We start from the raw sequence: 15,902 nt of genomic DNA, 5'->3' as shown, positions 1-15,902 counted from the left end.
GAGTTTTGTCCATGTGACAAGTGAATATGGATTAATAATACCCCAGATCTATGTCACTGCAGGATGGGAGCTGAAATAAGACTTATTGCCATGTTTGTGTTCAAGGATCCTTAGTCATGCAGAAGGTCCAGCCACACTATTTCCCTGCCAGAACAGCAATATGAAAGAAGACATAGGACACCATATCTAAGCATATCGCAAGAGACAACACTAAGGGTTTTCTCTAGAGTCAATAAAATAGTAGAAAGCGTTTTTTAACAACCTAGAGGAAGGAAGATATATTATAATTTATTGTAATTTGTCGGGTTTTTTTTCCTTTAACATTTTACTTCAGAATAGTAAATTTAATCTTTGTTTTATTTTCATTATATTAAAAGTTAAAGTGCAAATAAATGAAATGTATGCTGGGCCCCTTCTGGAATTAGCTTCTGGGAATAAGTGTGTAATGGTTTTTATCAACATGCTTGGTATTGAACCTCCTGATTATTAGACTTTTACTCTCTAAAGAGAACTGCTTCCTTGGACAGTTTTGACAATTTTGATAAATACTACATGGAGCTGTTAAACATTTTAAAGGGGCTTCATTAAAAGTCATACTTCTCTTTGAAATTGTCTTCTATGTTGTAATACGTAAGATCATTATGACTAAAGGGGATTCAAGTGAAAAATAAATTGCTCTATTTTAATGTGTATAGTCGATTTCACTTTATTCTCTGTAGAGTCTGTTAGGTCTTCCATACAGCAACAGGAAGGAGAAAAATATTCACTTATTTTTTAGATACAAGAAAATGTGATTGTAAGACAAAAGTGAAGGGTGGGGAGAGAGATATGGGAGAGTAAACAGGACTAGAGTTTAGACGTATCCTGAAGCCGCTTCTGAAACTGGCTAGATTTCAAGCTCAGTGTCCCTTTAAATATTGTGTGATAATAAACTGTTACAGTAACTGTTACTTCATTTCTAAGCATATTTTAATAATCAGAAATGATGCTTTTAAATATGTATAATGATGGGGGAAAACTGTTTCTTAATTGTGTCCTTACAGAAAAAGAATGTTTGTCCACCTGTGTTCAGAACATGCAGCAATCTGATGACCTTTCTCCCCTAGAAATAGTTGAGATGTTTGCTGGGCTTTCTTGCTTTCTCAAAGATTCCAGTGACGTATCACAAACGCTGTTGGATGATTTTAGGATATGGCAAGGATATAACTTCCTCTGTGATCTCTTGCTCAGGTATGCAAATAATATTTGTTCTCAACAGATTCTCTAAGAGATGGAGAGTATACTAATATACCTGAATGCATTTTTAAGATATAACAAAATGCAATGAGGACATTGTAAATAAGGTTATCCTGACCCTGTTATGGGAGTATGTCAAAGTGCACTTTTAGTGCTGTAAAAGTGTCCACGTGGGGTGTTACTGAATAGCAAGTTAGTGTGCTGTAGATTCACACTGTGGCTTGGTGCACATTAACATCCCATGTAGATAAGTCCTTAATTATAAGATGTTATTTTGGCATCTGTTAAAATCTTTACTAAAAAGTTTGGACAAGCCAGCAGATTTTGGGATGCACATTATGGCTTGTGCAAATTAGCTAAGCAAATAAAAGGGAGTAAACAAAGAAGTTAACAAATAATACATAAAATAGTTTTCTATTTCCTTTTCTGTGTGTTAAATTACAGTTAATCTGCAATGATAGTAGAACCTTGCAAGACAGAAAGCTTGAACAGCAGAGTGCTGCCATGAAGGGTCTTGTTACTAAAACTTCATTTTTATTTATTTATTTATTTATTTTTACAAAATAAACTACACTAATTTTATTAGTACATTAGAAAGTATCATCATAAAATTAAAATTGTCTACATGAACAACATTTTATTAAGAAGCATGATATATTCTTTTATTTGTGTTCATATGCTCAGTTAGAAAATTCAGAAATCAGTAATAGCTCCCGCAGTTGCAAACCATCTCTGTTTGTTTTGAAGGCAAGCTCCACCTATTGTGCCAATCTATGTGGAAGTTCAGATTGTAAGAAGCGTGTATTGCCATAAAAAAGCCAAATCTATTTGAAAATGAAAGCTACAATTTTCAAACTTGGTGCCTGATGTTAGGCACTGAAATCCAGAATTATGAACCTAAATAACTGTCCTGATGTTCAAAGGTGCTAAGCAGCCAAGCTCCAGTTGATTTCAGTAAAAACTGTAGATCAGGGGTTGGCAACTTTTGGCATGCGGCCCATCAGGGTAATCCGCTGGCGGGCCATGTGACATTTTGTTTACATTGACTGTCCGCAGGCGCAGCCCCCCGCAACTCCCAGTGGCAGCGGTTTGCCGTTTCTGGCCTGGGAAGCGGTGGCCAGCACATCGCAAAGGTTGCGAGCCCTGCTGTAGATACTAGCACCTCACTAAATCAGGCCTATTTATTTTAGGTACTTGCGTAGAGAGATAGTTCTCAAGCTTTTGGCACCCAAAATGACAATTTTGACTGAAGTTTTCAGTTACATTGGGTATTTCTGCTGCATGAACTTGGGCATCATGCAGAAGGTATAGCCTTCTTTGTGATGTGTTTACGCCCAATGAAAGAATCAAAAAGCTGTCTACCCTGCACCAATGCTACTAACTTTATGCCTTATGATTATTCTTCTAGCATAAATGTTGCTTTTGAAAATGTCTGATCTCTTCCTTTTAACGTCCCACATTAGCAATATTACAAAATTAATCGTTTTCAGTAGATTCAGTCATAAACAGAGTCTTAGAAAAGCCCATTGCAATTAAAAACTTTCTTCTAGAATATACTTAATTTTCAGTGAAACTGAAGTGCAGTTACATCAGGAAAAGATTACATAAAAATAGCATCTTATTCAATAGATTTGTCTTTCTTCCTTGTATATTGTCACATCTGCTTTCTTTTCTAATTAAAATAGCATTTGAAGTACTTTTTGCTTGTTAGCACCGCAGAGCTAATGCAGTTGTAACAAAGAGAGTTGGATATTTTCTGGCTGGCACACCAGAATTGTCTGCCTGTTTTTATTATGAGTCTTTAATGATGTTATGTTACCTAGAAAAAAAACATCAGATTGACTGTTAGATTCCACAATGAATTTTCAGTACTGATAACTTATTTCTTTGCTTTCTAAACTGAGCTAACTTGATAGGGAAGTCTCTGAAACAAAATGCATGTTAACAATCCCAACCTCCTCTCGTGATGCTATTAAATACCATTTTTCAGTGTAAACCACACTTTTAGATTGTGATCATTTTCCTTTTGAAAAGGAACTTCAGTAACAGCACGCCTCTTTCTGCTTGACCATACATTCTCTATCTGGTCCTGATTATGAGATAGGGTTCCACTGTCACTGATGCTTCTGATCTCTAGTCTTAACACAATGACACTACAGCTTGTTCCTGTATAAGAGGTATGGTTTGGAGATCTCTCTTGTGACTTCAGTCTACTCAGGCTCTGGAAATAGTGCCTTAGTTGGATCATAAGGCTTAGTTTCTGAAGAAGGCAAGCAACTAAGCCACATTTTCTTTTCGACTTTTTATAGTCATGAATCACAGAAATACTTTAGAATCACTGCTACCAACTGATCTATGGTGTCTTCCTGGAATTTTTGTTAGGTGGAGGAAAATAATCTGAAAATATTTCACTTTAGAGAAATTTGATAGCTTGGATAAGAGCGGATTAATAGAATAGGTAAACTAGAATCTCAGAACAGTGAAGAATGAATGAAAAACTTTGCTTTCTACTGTAACACAGTTGGGGTGAGAGAGATGGTCTATATTATTTCTGTGTGGTCTAACAGGAGAATGAGTTATGTTTTTATTTTTAAATTGTTAGCATTAACCGTTATTGAAATTAAACAATGTAACTTCTACCCTCGTATATCTTGCATTAAAAGAGAAAATACTATAATTAGGAACAAGTATCTAGGGGTAAAGTATTGGATGAAATGGGTTCTAGCCCACGAAAGCTTATGCCCAAATAAATCTTTAAGGTGCCACCAAACTCATTGTTTTTATAATTAGGAACAGTGATCCTAAAATAATAATTAATTATGAACTTAAACTCAAGATACATTTCTGTTGAGGTATATTAGTGACTGTTATTGAGGGCAGGTCTACACTACAGACCTATATCTGTACAACTACATCACTCTAGGGTGTGAAAAATTCACACGCCAGAGCAACATAGTTATACTGACACAACCCCCTGCATAGACAGTGGTGTATCAATGGGAGGGCTTTTCCCACAATACAGTTACTGCCTCTTGAGGAGGTGGATGAACTATATCGTCAGGAGTATCTCCCAGCAGCATAGTAGTGTTTACCCCTTTGAAAATTTAGTAAGGAAATTGCAAATTTGTTTAATGGCAAAATATTTAGACATATGTATGTTTAGTTTCATACTTCTAGAATTAATTTTTAAATGTCCTTATAAAATAAATGCTTTTTTTTCTACAAGAGATGGAGCTCAATGCTAGAAGTATGGGCAAAATCCTGTGTCCTGTGTTATGCAAGAGGACAGATAGTTTAATCATGATGTTACCTCATAAATTTAAAGTTTCTGAATCTCTGAAAAAGCTTTAGATGTTTGCTGTGCTTGAGGTTGTTATGGTTTGCTCAGTAGTGCAGTTTTTTTTCCTATTCGTAAATAATGAAGAGACACTGCAACATATAAATATTTTCTATTTAGCCATTATATCTCAACTGTAGTAAGGCTTCTGATGTTGTCTCACATGACCTTCTCAGAAGCAAACTTGGGAAATACAGCCTAGAGAAACCTACTATAATGTGGGTGCACTGGTTGGAAAACAGTACTCAGTGTTTATCAATGGTTCACAGTCAAGCTGGAAGGGCATATTCAGTGGGGTCCCTCAGGGATGTGTCCTGGGTCCAGTTCTATTCAGCATCTTCATATGTGATTTGGATAATGGCATAGAGAGTGCACGTATCAAGTTTGCGGACAATACCAAACTGGGAAGGGTTGCAAATGCTTTGGAAGACAGAATTAGAATTCAAAATGATCTTGAAAAGGTAGAGAAATAATATGAAATAAATAGGATGAAATTCAATAAGGACAAATGCAAAGTACTGAGCTTAGGAAGGAATACTCAATTGCTAACATAATTCTGAAATGTAGTAACAGAAGTGTTATAAGCAAGGCATGAGAAGTAATTTTTCCACTCTAATCAGCACTAAAAAACAGCAACTGTGTACAGTTCTGGGCACCACACTTTGGGAAAGATGTGGGCAAATTGGAGAAAGTCCCGAGGAGAGCAACAAAAATGATTATAGGTGTAGAAAATATGACCTACAAGGAAAGATTGAAAACAATGGGTTTGTTTAGTTTGGAGAAGAGAAGACTGAGGGGGCATGATGATAGTTTTCAAATAAGTAAAAGGTTGTTATAAACAGGAAAATGATAAATTTGTTCTCCTTATCCACTGAGGACAGGCAGAAAACAATGGGCTTAAATTGCAGCAAAGGGAAATATAGGTTAGACATTAGGAAAAACTTCCCAACTGTAAGGGTAGTTATGCACTGGAACAAAGCACTTAGAGAGGTAGTGGAATCTCTCATTGGTGGTGTTAAAGAATGGGTTAAATACCTTTCAGGGACGGTCTATAATATTTAGTCCTGCCTCAGTGCAGAGTACTGGAACAGATGACCTGTCAAGGTCCCTTCCTGTCTCACATCTGTGATTCTATGATTATTTTTCATTTAGGAGCAATGTAACAGACAAAATGTATTGAAAGGGTGATGCCTAGTGTTGTTGTCATTGTTACAAACAAGTTAAAAGACTGATCATGTTGGTTGTAAATATAAATTGCTGAAATGAAAGTTTACATTGCACTACAGTAGAACCTTAGAGTTATGAACACCAGGGTTACGAACTGACCAGTCAACCACACACCTCATTTGGAACTGGAAGTACACAAATCATGCAGCAGCAGAGACCAAAAAAAGGCAAACAAAAAAATAAACTACTAAAAAAATAAAGGGAAAGCAGAATTTTTCTTTTTCATAGTAAAGTTCCAAAGCAGTATTAAATCAATGGTCAGTTGTAAACTTTTGAAAGAACCATAACACTTTCTTCAGAGTTACCAACATTTCAGAGTTATGAACAACCTCCATTCCCAAGGTGTTCATAATTCTGAGGTTCTACTGTATATTGTGATTATTATTTTTAGGATACATTATTTTGTGTTCATCCTAAAGCTGTTCTCTGTTCTTTGGTCCCTAATTATGCTGAGCCTTTTTCACTGTGAAGATTTAATTTTTTTTTACAGTAACTGAATATAATAAAATACCTGTGTGTACGAATGTTGTTAGTAGTGATATTGTTTATTATATTCTTGGTATGGTAATATTTTTTTTTACAAATAACTGCATTTCAGAGAGTTTTATATCAAGACTTCTGCAGTTCCCTTCTGCTAAATGTGTACTTAGGAGGTTTTGTATGTCGCACAGCTGTCTTTGAAGTCCTCTTTTTATGTATTTACTCTGTGTCTTATTTCCTCATCTGTAAAATGATAATACTTCCTTTCCTTTCATGCCCCCTGTTGACTTGTCTGGTTAGTATTTTTTGGGTCAGGGATAACCTTTTACTATGTGTTTAGCATATTGAAGCCCCATCTCAATCTGATTTCCAAATGCTACCATAATACAAATAATAATGTTTAATCAATTGAATGCTGTTAAAACTTAGAAGAAAGTTTAAAATATGGAAATGTGGTGAACTCTAGCCTTTGGCTTCAGAATGCTAGGTCACTAAATCTGTGCCTCTAAAATTAACATCTCTCCTTAATTTAAGAAAAAACAAAACTAACTAAATAAACCTCAGATGAGTTTGAGTGGATGGTTTATGTTAATGTGAATATGTGCTAATATGACTTGTTGTACTGTCTGTTCTTTAGATTAGAACAGGCAAAAGAGGCAGAATCCAAGGATGCTTTGAAGGATTTGGTTAATCTGATAACTTCCCTAACAACATATGGTGTCAATGAATTAAAACCAGCTGGTATTACCACCGGGGCACCTTTTCTTTTGCCTGGATTTGCAGTCCCACAACCTGCAGGCAAAGGTGAGTTTACTGTTTTTGTATCACACAGAGCAGAAGTTTTATTGGGGGAGAAATTTCTGGTACACTACAGAAACCATTTACAATTCATGTTTCTTCTAACATCAGCCATTAAATACTGACTTTAAAAGGTGATTTTGCTTAATTGCTAGAGTCCAGATGAAAATAAGGGAGGCAATTTCTGCTCATTTAGCTCCAAATGCTGAATCACCTCTCTACAAAGTACAAATTAAATAGATCCTCCATGCAGATCTTAGGAGTTTGGATAGATATAATTTATAGTGTGATTTTAATCTAATCTGATGCAAAAGGCTTTGTGGATACTGTTTTTTAGTTGTGTTTTTTCCATTTTAAAGCAAGTTTATTTCATTTTAGCTTAAGTTAATTAGGGAAATGTATGCTAAACTGAAATCTTCTCTTAAACAGAAATAAATTGTCCACAGAGGGGTTAGTATCAGATTAACTAAATCAATATTAGTTTGGGTGAGGAGATGATGTTTAAGAAGTAGCAGAAATTTAAAGAAATATTCCCTCTTCCCCCTATCTATTTATCTAGACCTAAATTGATTTTATAAACAATTTAGTTTAAACCAGTTCAACACCTTTGTGTGGACATTTAACCTGTTTAATGTCAGTTTAGTTTAATATTGATTTCTTACTCAATGAAGCTAAAATGGTACACACCAGATTTAAATTGGTTTAAGAATGCCCACATCTGTGTTGCACAAGTTTAGCTTGATTTAAAAACACACCTTTAGTTAGACTGGTATAAATTTTTGTGTAAACATGGCCTTAGAACCTTGGTGAGGAGTGGCTGAGAAGCTAATCTGGTCCAATGCAACTGTCTGTAAGTTTTACAAAGACCTGGGACCCTGACAAGCCTCATATGTTAGTGAAGGTTAGGCTTGTGGATCCATCTAGCAGTAGATCTGCTAGTTACTCCATGTGTGGCTTGTCCCTTTGTGCCCAGCAGAGTGATTCCTGCTGTGTTTAATACTTTACATTCTCATGGAAGAGGGTTTTGCTTCTGGTGCTTGTGCTATGCCTATTCCCTGGATACAGTACTGGTTTTTCAGGCTCTGTAGCTGTCGATCTTTCTTGCACATTTCATGAGCTCTCAATGAACTTTTCAATATCTTTCATTTTAAAACAATCATGAAAAACTAGTAATTTAGAAGAGAAAATTTAATGTGTGACTTTGCAATGCAATATTGGTATTAATGCTCTCTAGTGGATGCTTTATTGGATGAACAGACTAAACAGTTGTTGCATATTACATTTCAAAAGGTTCTGTTTTCAGCCTTCAAGGAAAAAATGAAATGTGGCATTAAAATACGTATGAATTTTGTTTAAATCAAGTGACTAAAGGAGCATAACAAATGAAGATAGTATTCAGTGCAAACATTATAAATCTGTGTGATGTCTCTCTTTTTAAAAATCCAAAAACCAATTACAGGTTGATTAAAACAAATGTTTTTCAATTAGTATTTGAAAATAAAACTTTATCAGACTATCTGAAGATCAGTGATGTATATAATGCATAGTAGTTTGTTTTTATTTTTAGAAGATTTTATTAAGTTCTTTTGGAACTGAATTTTAATGGATGCCGCACTTTTGGATTTCAGTCTCATACTTGAGATTCAAAGCCACAGCTCTCAAACTAAAGTTGGCTTCATACTATGGAACTTTTCACAAAAAGCTGAAAGTGTGTGATTAAATTGTTTTAAAGTTGTTTTGTACATTTTATAGCCATTACTTAGATAATTTAGTCCATGCCATGGTATATGTTACTAAAAAGTTGTATGTTAATTGGCTTTCTCAAATTGTTACTGTTAATTTACTAGTATCTAATTCCTTCTTAATTTTTTCCCTTCTCCTCTCAAACATCCCCATTCTGCCTGAGAAAACCTGTTAGAAGGCCAATAGTAGTATGTAGGCTTTTAGTGCAGACCAGTATAAGCCTGTGTATGATAGGTTAGACTACTGACAAGAATTGTGTTACACAAATTTAACACAGCTATTGAAAGTGTTTGCAGCAATTATATCTTCTGTGACCCCAGTGTACTCTGATGTTTGGACTAATGAGAGTATTATAGCATTAGAGAGGTATCTGTGCAGTGCAAAACTATTAATGGCAAGAAAAATCTTTTCAAATATTGCAGATGTTGGCTCACATTTTGCATTTATTAACCTTGACTATATCAGAAAACTCACTCATAAATGGGGGTATACTTCCAATATCTATAACCATTTGAATATGGAGGTTGAGGGCTTTCTACTCTTTTCCTCATCCTTCTGTACCCAGATATAAGACCGAGAAACTATCCTGTTCTTCTGCAAGTGATTGTCCATGTACATATTCTGCATATGTGCATATGCTCAAGGATTCATGAAACTACAGACATATAATTGTGCCACAGAATTTCCCCATGTAGACAAAACCTTAGCTTGTTGGTGGTTTGTCTCACCAAATACTATAATTCCAATGACGGAAGTCTAACCCATGTTGCCGGGACTAGCCCCCAACACTGAGATGGTACAATTAACTTGTTTTCGATTCATACTAAGTGCCTGTACCATCAGTTCAAAGCTCAAGGTGTTTGCACAATGCAAACAGCACAATTGCATCAAAGGCCAAAAGTGCCTGTGATCTGCTTATGACTATTAATTCCACATCCCCTCTTAACCAGCCATACAGGAAATAACCCCCAATTTATGGCCCTCTGCGACAATAACCACACAGGAAAAAAGAGTAGAAAGAAATAGATTTTTTGCAGCAGGAAAGAGCAGATTAAAAGAGGATACTCTCTCTGCCTGTTGCTCTTACTTTAAAGGAGGGCATTTTGTTGGCCAGCCAATCCCAGCTCTTGAAAGACTCCCTGGGAATTGAGCAAGAATAGCCTTCCTAAAGGAGGGCCACCACTGGCTGGCAGCATCTGTAGCCCACCCATGAATGTAATGCCAAACCCCCTGGTCCTGCAATCTGGTCTAACTCTCTTTGTTCCACAAGTGACTTCCAAACTGTTCAGAGGACTTCCAATCTGTTCAGAGGTGGGGGAAGTTAATGTGCATGTTACTAAGCTTTAATTTGGTCAACACTTTTTTGTTTTGACTAACATTACTACTTGTGATATTATTGGGAGGTTGTTGGTGAGGGGGAGCTGCTGCATATCGTTCCAAACTCGGTCTGCTTGAGTAGGTGCAAAGTTTTCCATTATGGATCAAACAGTGCTTTTCAAAGAAGTAAATTTCCTACCTCAACTATGACCCGTTCAGATTTTTAATTGGTTAAATTGCATTATGATTTTTTCATGTTCATTTATCCTTTGATCATTTAAAATACTATATCTTTCAGTTGTTACACATGCCAAAGTTTATTTTCAAAAAGAGATGTCATCTTAAGCAACAATAAATAATAGATCTTTTAATTCAGAATTGTGAAATAGGTGGAATTGTGAAATAAGTTCCTTTAAAGGATGTCTTAGTGTGTTCTTGCTTTTTGAAAAATCCATATTAGTAGAATTTGTTTCTACTCGTTGGGCTACAGAGAACAAATTGTTTGTTTAATTCATACTTCTCCCTTAATGCAAAGGAGTATAAAGCATTCTGTTTTTCCCCCTTGTTTCCTATTGTAGGTCATAGTGTGAGGAATATTCAAGCTTTCTCAGTCCTTCAAAATGCATTTTTGAAAGCAAAAACTAACTATCTTGCACAAATTATTCTGGATGCCATTACAAATATTTACATAGCGGACAATGCCAACTACTTCATCTTGGAATCACAGCACACCTTGTCCCAGTTTGCAGAGAAAATTTCCAAGCTTCCAGAAGTGCAGACCAAATACTTTGAGATGCTGGAGTTTGTTGTCTTCAGCTTGAATTATATTCCTTGTAAAGAACTGATTAGTGTCAGCATCCTCTTAAAGTCCAGCACCTCTTACCAGTGTAGCATCATTGCAATGAAAACACTTCTTAAGTTCACCCGTCATGACTACATCTTTAAGGATGTCTTCAGGGAGGTGGGGCTTCTGGAAGTGATGGTAAACCTTTTGCACAAATATGCAGCCCTTTTGAAAGATCCCATTCAGGCTCTCAATGATCAAGGTAGAGTGTTTTCTTTGTTTTTGTTTATGTATATGTTTTTGGATGGTAAAGGAGACTAGTGTTGGGTAGCAGGGGCTACTTCTGCTTAGTTGGGCCACTGGGTTCTGTTCTCAGCACTGCCAATGAATTACTATGTGATGTTATGAAGCTCACTTAAACTCTCTGTGCTTGTTTTCTTATGTAAAATTATGGTAATGTTTATCCACCTTTAGAAAGTGCTTTAAGGTCCTCTAATGAAAGGTACTATATAAGTGCAAAATATTTATTAAAAATATATAATAGCTGGAGTTTTCTACTTTTAAAAAAACATATTTAATGTAACATTATTTTTAGGTTATTCTAGTACAGGGCAAAAATTAATAAGTGGGAAATGCCATCTGTATAATCATATATTGATTATTTATTGGCTTTCATCCCAGTTATCACAGTAGTTTACAATGTGGCCCTAACCTAGCAAAGTACTCTTGAAGCACAGACCTTTATTCTTGCATGAAGTCCCAGTGATTCTCTTTTTCTCTATGTGAGAGTAAGGCTCCATGTTTCCAGAGCCCTTTCAAGCTTTGTGGAGCTATATTGCTATAAACACACAAACAAATCTCTTCATCCATCTCAATGTTGAACACCTCTTACCTGTGCCATGTAACAGTTTATGGTAACTTGACTGTGTTTTCTGGCTGAATCTATATTTTGCTTGTCTCCATTCAGCCTATAACATATCTAATGAATTTTATGCATCTGTTGCCTGTGGCATCTCAGTATCTGATATCGTGATAAACCTTTTTAAACTGCTCAGACCCTAATAAGTAACCAGCAATAGTTCATAATCAAATACTTGATGAAAAATCTGCCTTGCACCATGTCGTAGAGATTTGTTAATGTGCATGGTGGTGGCCTACTAGATGAAGTCCTAAGCCTGCAGCTCACACTGAAAAACACTTCAGTTCTTAAGAGTGCCTATCTAAAGTCTGTCAACAAAAGGATCAAATTGACATTTAGATAGGGCACTAGGAGTAGTACACTTACTCTCATGAAAGTGCTATGGAATCTTTAATAACCACCAAAGCAGTTAAGAGGTCTCTTCGATTAAGCAGCAGAGCACTCCTAAAATACTGTGCTTGGCATTGGTTCAGTTCACACGTTTGATGAATAACCAGCACCACTTAATTGCCAGGATTTTTCTTTGAAGCTCTCTCTATCCAAGAATTGAACAGGACAAACCCTGCACACTTTTAAAAATAAAAGTATGGTATGACAGCATCAGGAAGTAGAATTATAAACACTGAAATAATAGATACAGGTGCAATGTCTACTGCCCAGTTGTCAACCTGTGTTCATGTGTTGTTATAATTCACTTTTAAAACAAATTTCTGACTTAAACTTTGCATACCATTTTGTAAGAAAGTATTAGTGGTGCTGTTTGTAAATCAGAGAACAAAAGAGAGATGCTAATTTTTCATTTTGTGCTTCAGACCACTTTGGTAACTCTCTTACTTAAAAGAAACCTCTCATTCTTTATATTTAATTTGGTTATTGCAAACTCTTGCTTCTCTTCTGTTTTTAATAGATTTTTTTCTCAAGTTAATGTTCCAAAAGGAGAGCTGTATTTTCATGCTTGGATGAGGAGTGGAGAGTGAACTGTTTTCTTTCAGTAGAATGAGAGCATGAGTTTTTTTTAACATGGTGATAAAACTCATGTTTGTTTTGGAAATGGTTAATGGTTTGTGTCACCTACTGCAGATTTTAAGTGTTAGAGCTTGTCTATACAAACATTTAGTTTGTGGCAAGCTAGGATGTGAATCTACTGTCCACTGGCCTAATGCTCACTGTCTGGGCGGACTCTGCTGATGCACACTAACAGTTCATTAGTGCACTTTAATCTACTCCCATTTCAAAGTAGGGTAGATCAAAGCACATTAACGAACTGTTAGTAGGCATCAGCAGGGTCCATGCAGACAGTTAGTGCACAACATGCTTGTGCAGGGTAGATTCACACCCCATCTTGCTGCGAACTAAATATTTGTTTGGATAAGCCCTGGGGAAAGTTAAGATGATTTAACTAAAGGTGTGAAGTTAAAGCATATTAAATTCCAGTGTGCATGCTGTGTGGATTAAGCTAAAGCAAACTAAGGCAATTTTACTTCTGAATGAGAACATCTACAGATGGGTTTAATGTATTTTAACTTCACACCTTAAGTTAATTTGTCACAACTTTCCTGTGTGTGTGTGTGTGTGTGTGGATATGTCCTTAATGTGGTTTAAAAGTTTGTTAGAGGATGGTTTTTGTGTGGAAGCCAAAAAAAAGGGGGGGGGGGCATTGGTGAAAGGAACAAAACTTTATTTTTTAATCTTTAAAAAAAAAATCAGCTTTGTTTTCAGTGCAATGAACTTTTGAAATTATTTTCTAGGTGATTCAAGAAACAACAGTTCTTTTGAGGACCAAAAGCAGTTAGCTTTATTGGTTATGGAGACCTTGACAGTACTACTACAAGGATCAAACACAAATGCAGGTAATTATAGAAGTTACATCAATTATGATAATAGTGGACTCTGAAGTGCATACTTAAAAGACATGATTTAAATGAGTGGTATTGACTGATTGGGCTAAATGTAAGATTGTCTGCATCAAATAGAAGGCTTTTGACCTTGAAATACAACATATTAATAGGTTTCAGAGTAGCAGCCGTGTTAGTCTGTATTCACAAAAAGAAAAGGAGTACTTGTGGCACCTTAGAGACTAACAAATTTATTTGAGCATAAGCTTTCATGAGCTACAGCTCGCTTCGTCGGATGCATTCAGTGGAAAATACAGTGGGGAGATTTATATACATAGAGAACATGAAACAATGGGTGATACCATACACACTGTATCCAGAGTGATCACTTAAGGTGAGCTATTACCAGCCAGAGAGCGCGGGGGTGGTGGGGGACCTTTTTGTAGTGATAATCAAGATGGGCCATTTCCAGCAGTTGACAAGAATGTCTGAGGAACAGTGGGGGGAGGGTGAGGGGGATAAACATGGGGAAATAGTTTTACTTTGTGTAATGACACATCCACTGCCAGTCTCTATTCAAGCCTAAGTTAATTGTATCCAGTTTGCAAATTAATTCCAATTCAGCAGTCTCTCGTTGGAGTCTGTTGTTGAAGTTTTTTGTTTTAGGTCTGTAATTGAGTGACTGGAGAGATGGAAGTGTTCTCCAACTGGTTTTTGAATGTTATAATTCTTGACCTCTGATTTGTGTCCATTTATTCTTTTATGTAGAGACTGTCCAGTTTGACCAATGTACATGACAGAGGGGCATTGCTGGCACATGATGGCATATATCACATTGGTAGATGCGCAGGTGAACGAGCCTCTGATAGTGTGGCTGATGTGATTAGGCCCTATGATGGTGACCCCTGAATAGATATGTGGACAGAGTTGGCAACGGGTTTTGTTGCAAGGATAGGTTCCTGGGTTAGTGGTTCTGTTGTGTGGTGTGTGGTTGCTGGTGATTATTTGCTTTGGGTTGGGGGCTGTCTGTAAGCAAGGACTGGCCTGTCTCCCAAGATCTGTGAGAGTGATGGGTCATCCTTCAGGATAGGTTGTAGATCCTTGATGATGCGTTGGAGAGGTTTTAGTTGGGGGCTGAAGGTGACGGCTAGTGGCATTCTGTTATTTTCTTTGTTGGGCCTGTCCTATAGTAGGTGACCTCTGGGTATTCTTCTGGCTCTGTCAATCTGTTTCTTCACTTCAGCAGGTGGTATTGTAGTTGTAAGAATGTTTGATAGAGATCTTGTAGGTGTTTGTCTCTGTCTGAGGGATTGGAGCAAATGCGGTTATATCGTAGAGCTTGGCTGTAGACAATGGATCGTGTGGTGTGCTCTGGATCAAATCTGGAGGCATGTAGGTAGGAATAGCGGTCAGTAGGTTCCCGGTATATGGTGGTGTTTATGTGACCATCGCTTATTAGCACCGTAGTGTCCAGGAAGTGGATCTTTTGTGTGGACTGATCCAGGCTGAGGTTCTGGTGGGATGGAAATTGTTGAAATCCTGGTGGAATTCCTCAAGGGCTTCTTTTCCATGGTCCAGATGATGAAGATGTCATCAATGTAGCGCAAGTAGAGTAGGGGCATTAGGGGACGAGAGCTGAGGAAGCGTTGTTCCAAGTCAGCCATAAAAATGTTGGCATATTGTGGGGCCTTGCGGGTACCCATAGCAGTGCTGCTGATTTGAAGGTATACATTGTCCCCAAATATGAAATAGTTATGGGTGAGGACAAAGTCACAGAATTCAGCCACCAGGTTTGCCCTGACATTATCGGGGATACTGTTTCTGACGGCTTGTAAGTCCATCTTCGTGTGGAATGTTGGTGTAGAGGGCTTCTACATCCATAGTGGCCAGGATGGTGTTTTCAGGAAGATCACCGATGGATTGTAGTTTCCTCAGGAAGTCAGTGGTGTCTCGAAGATAGCTAGGAGTGCTGGTGGCGTAGGGCCTGAGGAGGGAGTCTACATAGCCAGACAATCCTGCTGTCAGGGTGCCAATGCCTGAGATGATGGGGCGTCCAGGATTTCCAAGTTTATGGATCTTGGGTAGCAGATAGAATACCCCAAGTCGGGGTTCCAGGGGTGTGTCTGTGCGGATTTGTTCTTGTGCTTTTTCAGGGAGTTTCTTGAGCAAATGGTGTAGTTTCTTTTGGTAACCCTCAGTGGGATCAGAGGGTAATAGCTTGTAGAA

The 15,902-nt window shown here is 37.1% G+C and overlaps 1 protein-coding gene across 7 annotated transcripts in view; it reads left to right on the top strand.

The window, feature by feature from the left end:
- WDFY3 (WD repeat and FYVE domain containing 3) overlaps window positions 1-15,902 on the top strand; it is a 290,091-nt gene that overhangs the window by 109,325 nt on the left and 164,864 nt on the right. For all 7 annotated transcript variants that reach the window (XM_043514073.1, XM_043514074.1, XM_043514078.1 and 4 more), the window contains 4 exons: window positions 1,044-1,230; window positions 6,918-7,084; window positions 10,717-11,184; window positions 13,590-13,691. In XM_043514073.1, coding sequence (XP_043370008.1) covers window positions 1,044-1,230; window positions 6,918-7,084; window positions 10,717-11,184; window positions 13,590-13,691 — 924 coding nt within the window. The remainder of the gene's footprint in view (window positions 1-1,043; window positions 1,231-6,917; window positions 7,085-10,716; window positions 11,185-13,589; window positions 13,692-15,902) is intronic.

The sequence above is a fragment of the Dermochelys coriacea genome, chromosome 4 (genome assembly GCF_009764565.3).
Source record: "Dermochelys coriacea isolate rDerCor1 chromosome 4, rDerCor1.pri.v4, whole genome shotgun sequence".
In the NCBI taxonomy this organism is placed as follows: Eukaryota; Metazoa; Chordata; order Testudines; family Dermochelyidae; genus Dermochelys; species Dermochelys coriacea.
This window is presented reverse-complemented; position numbering and strand designations above follow the sequence as displayed.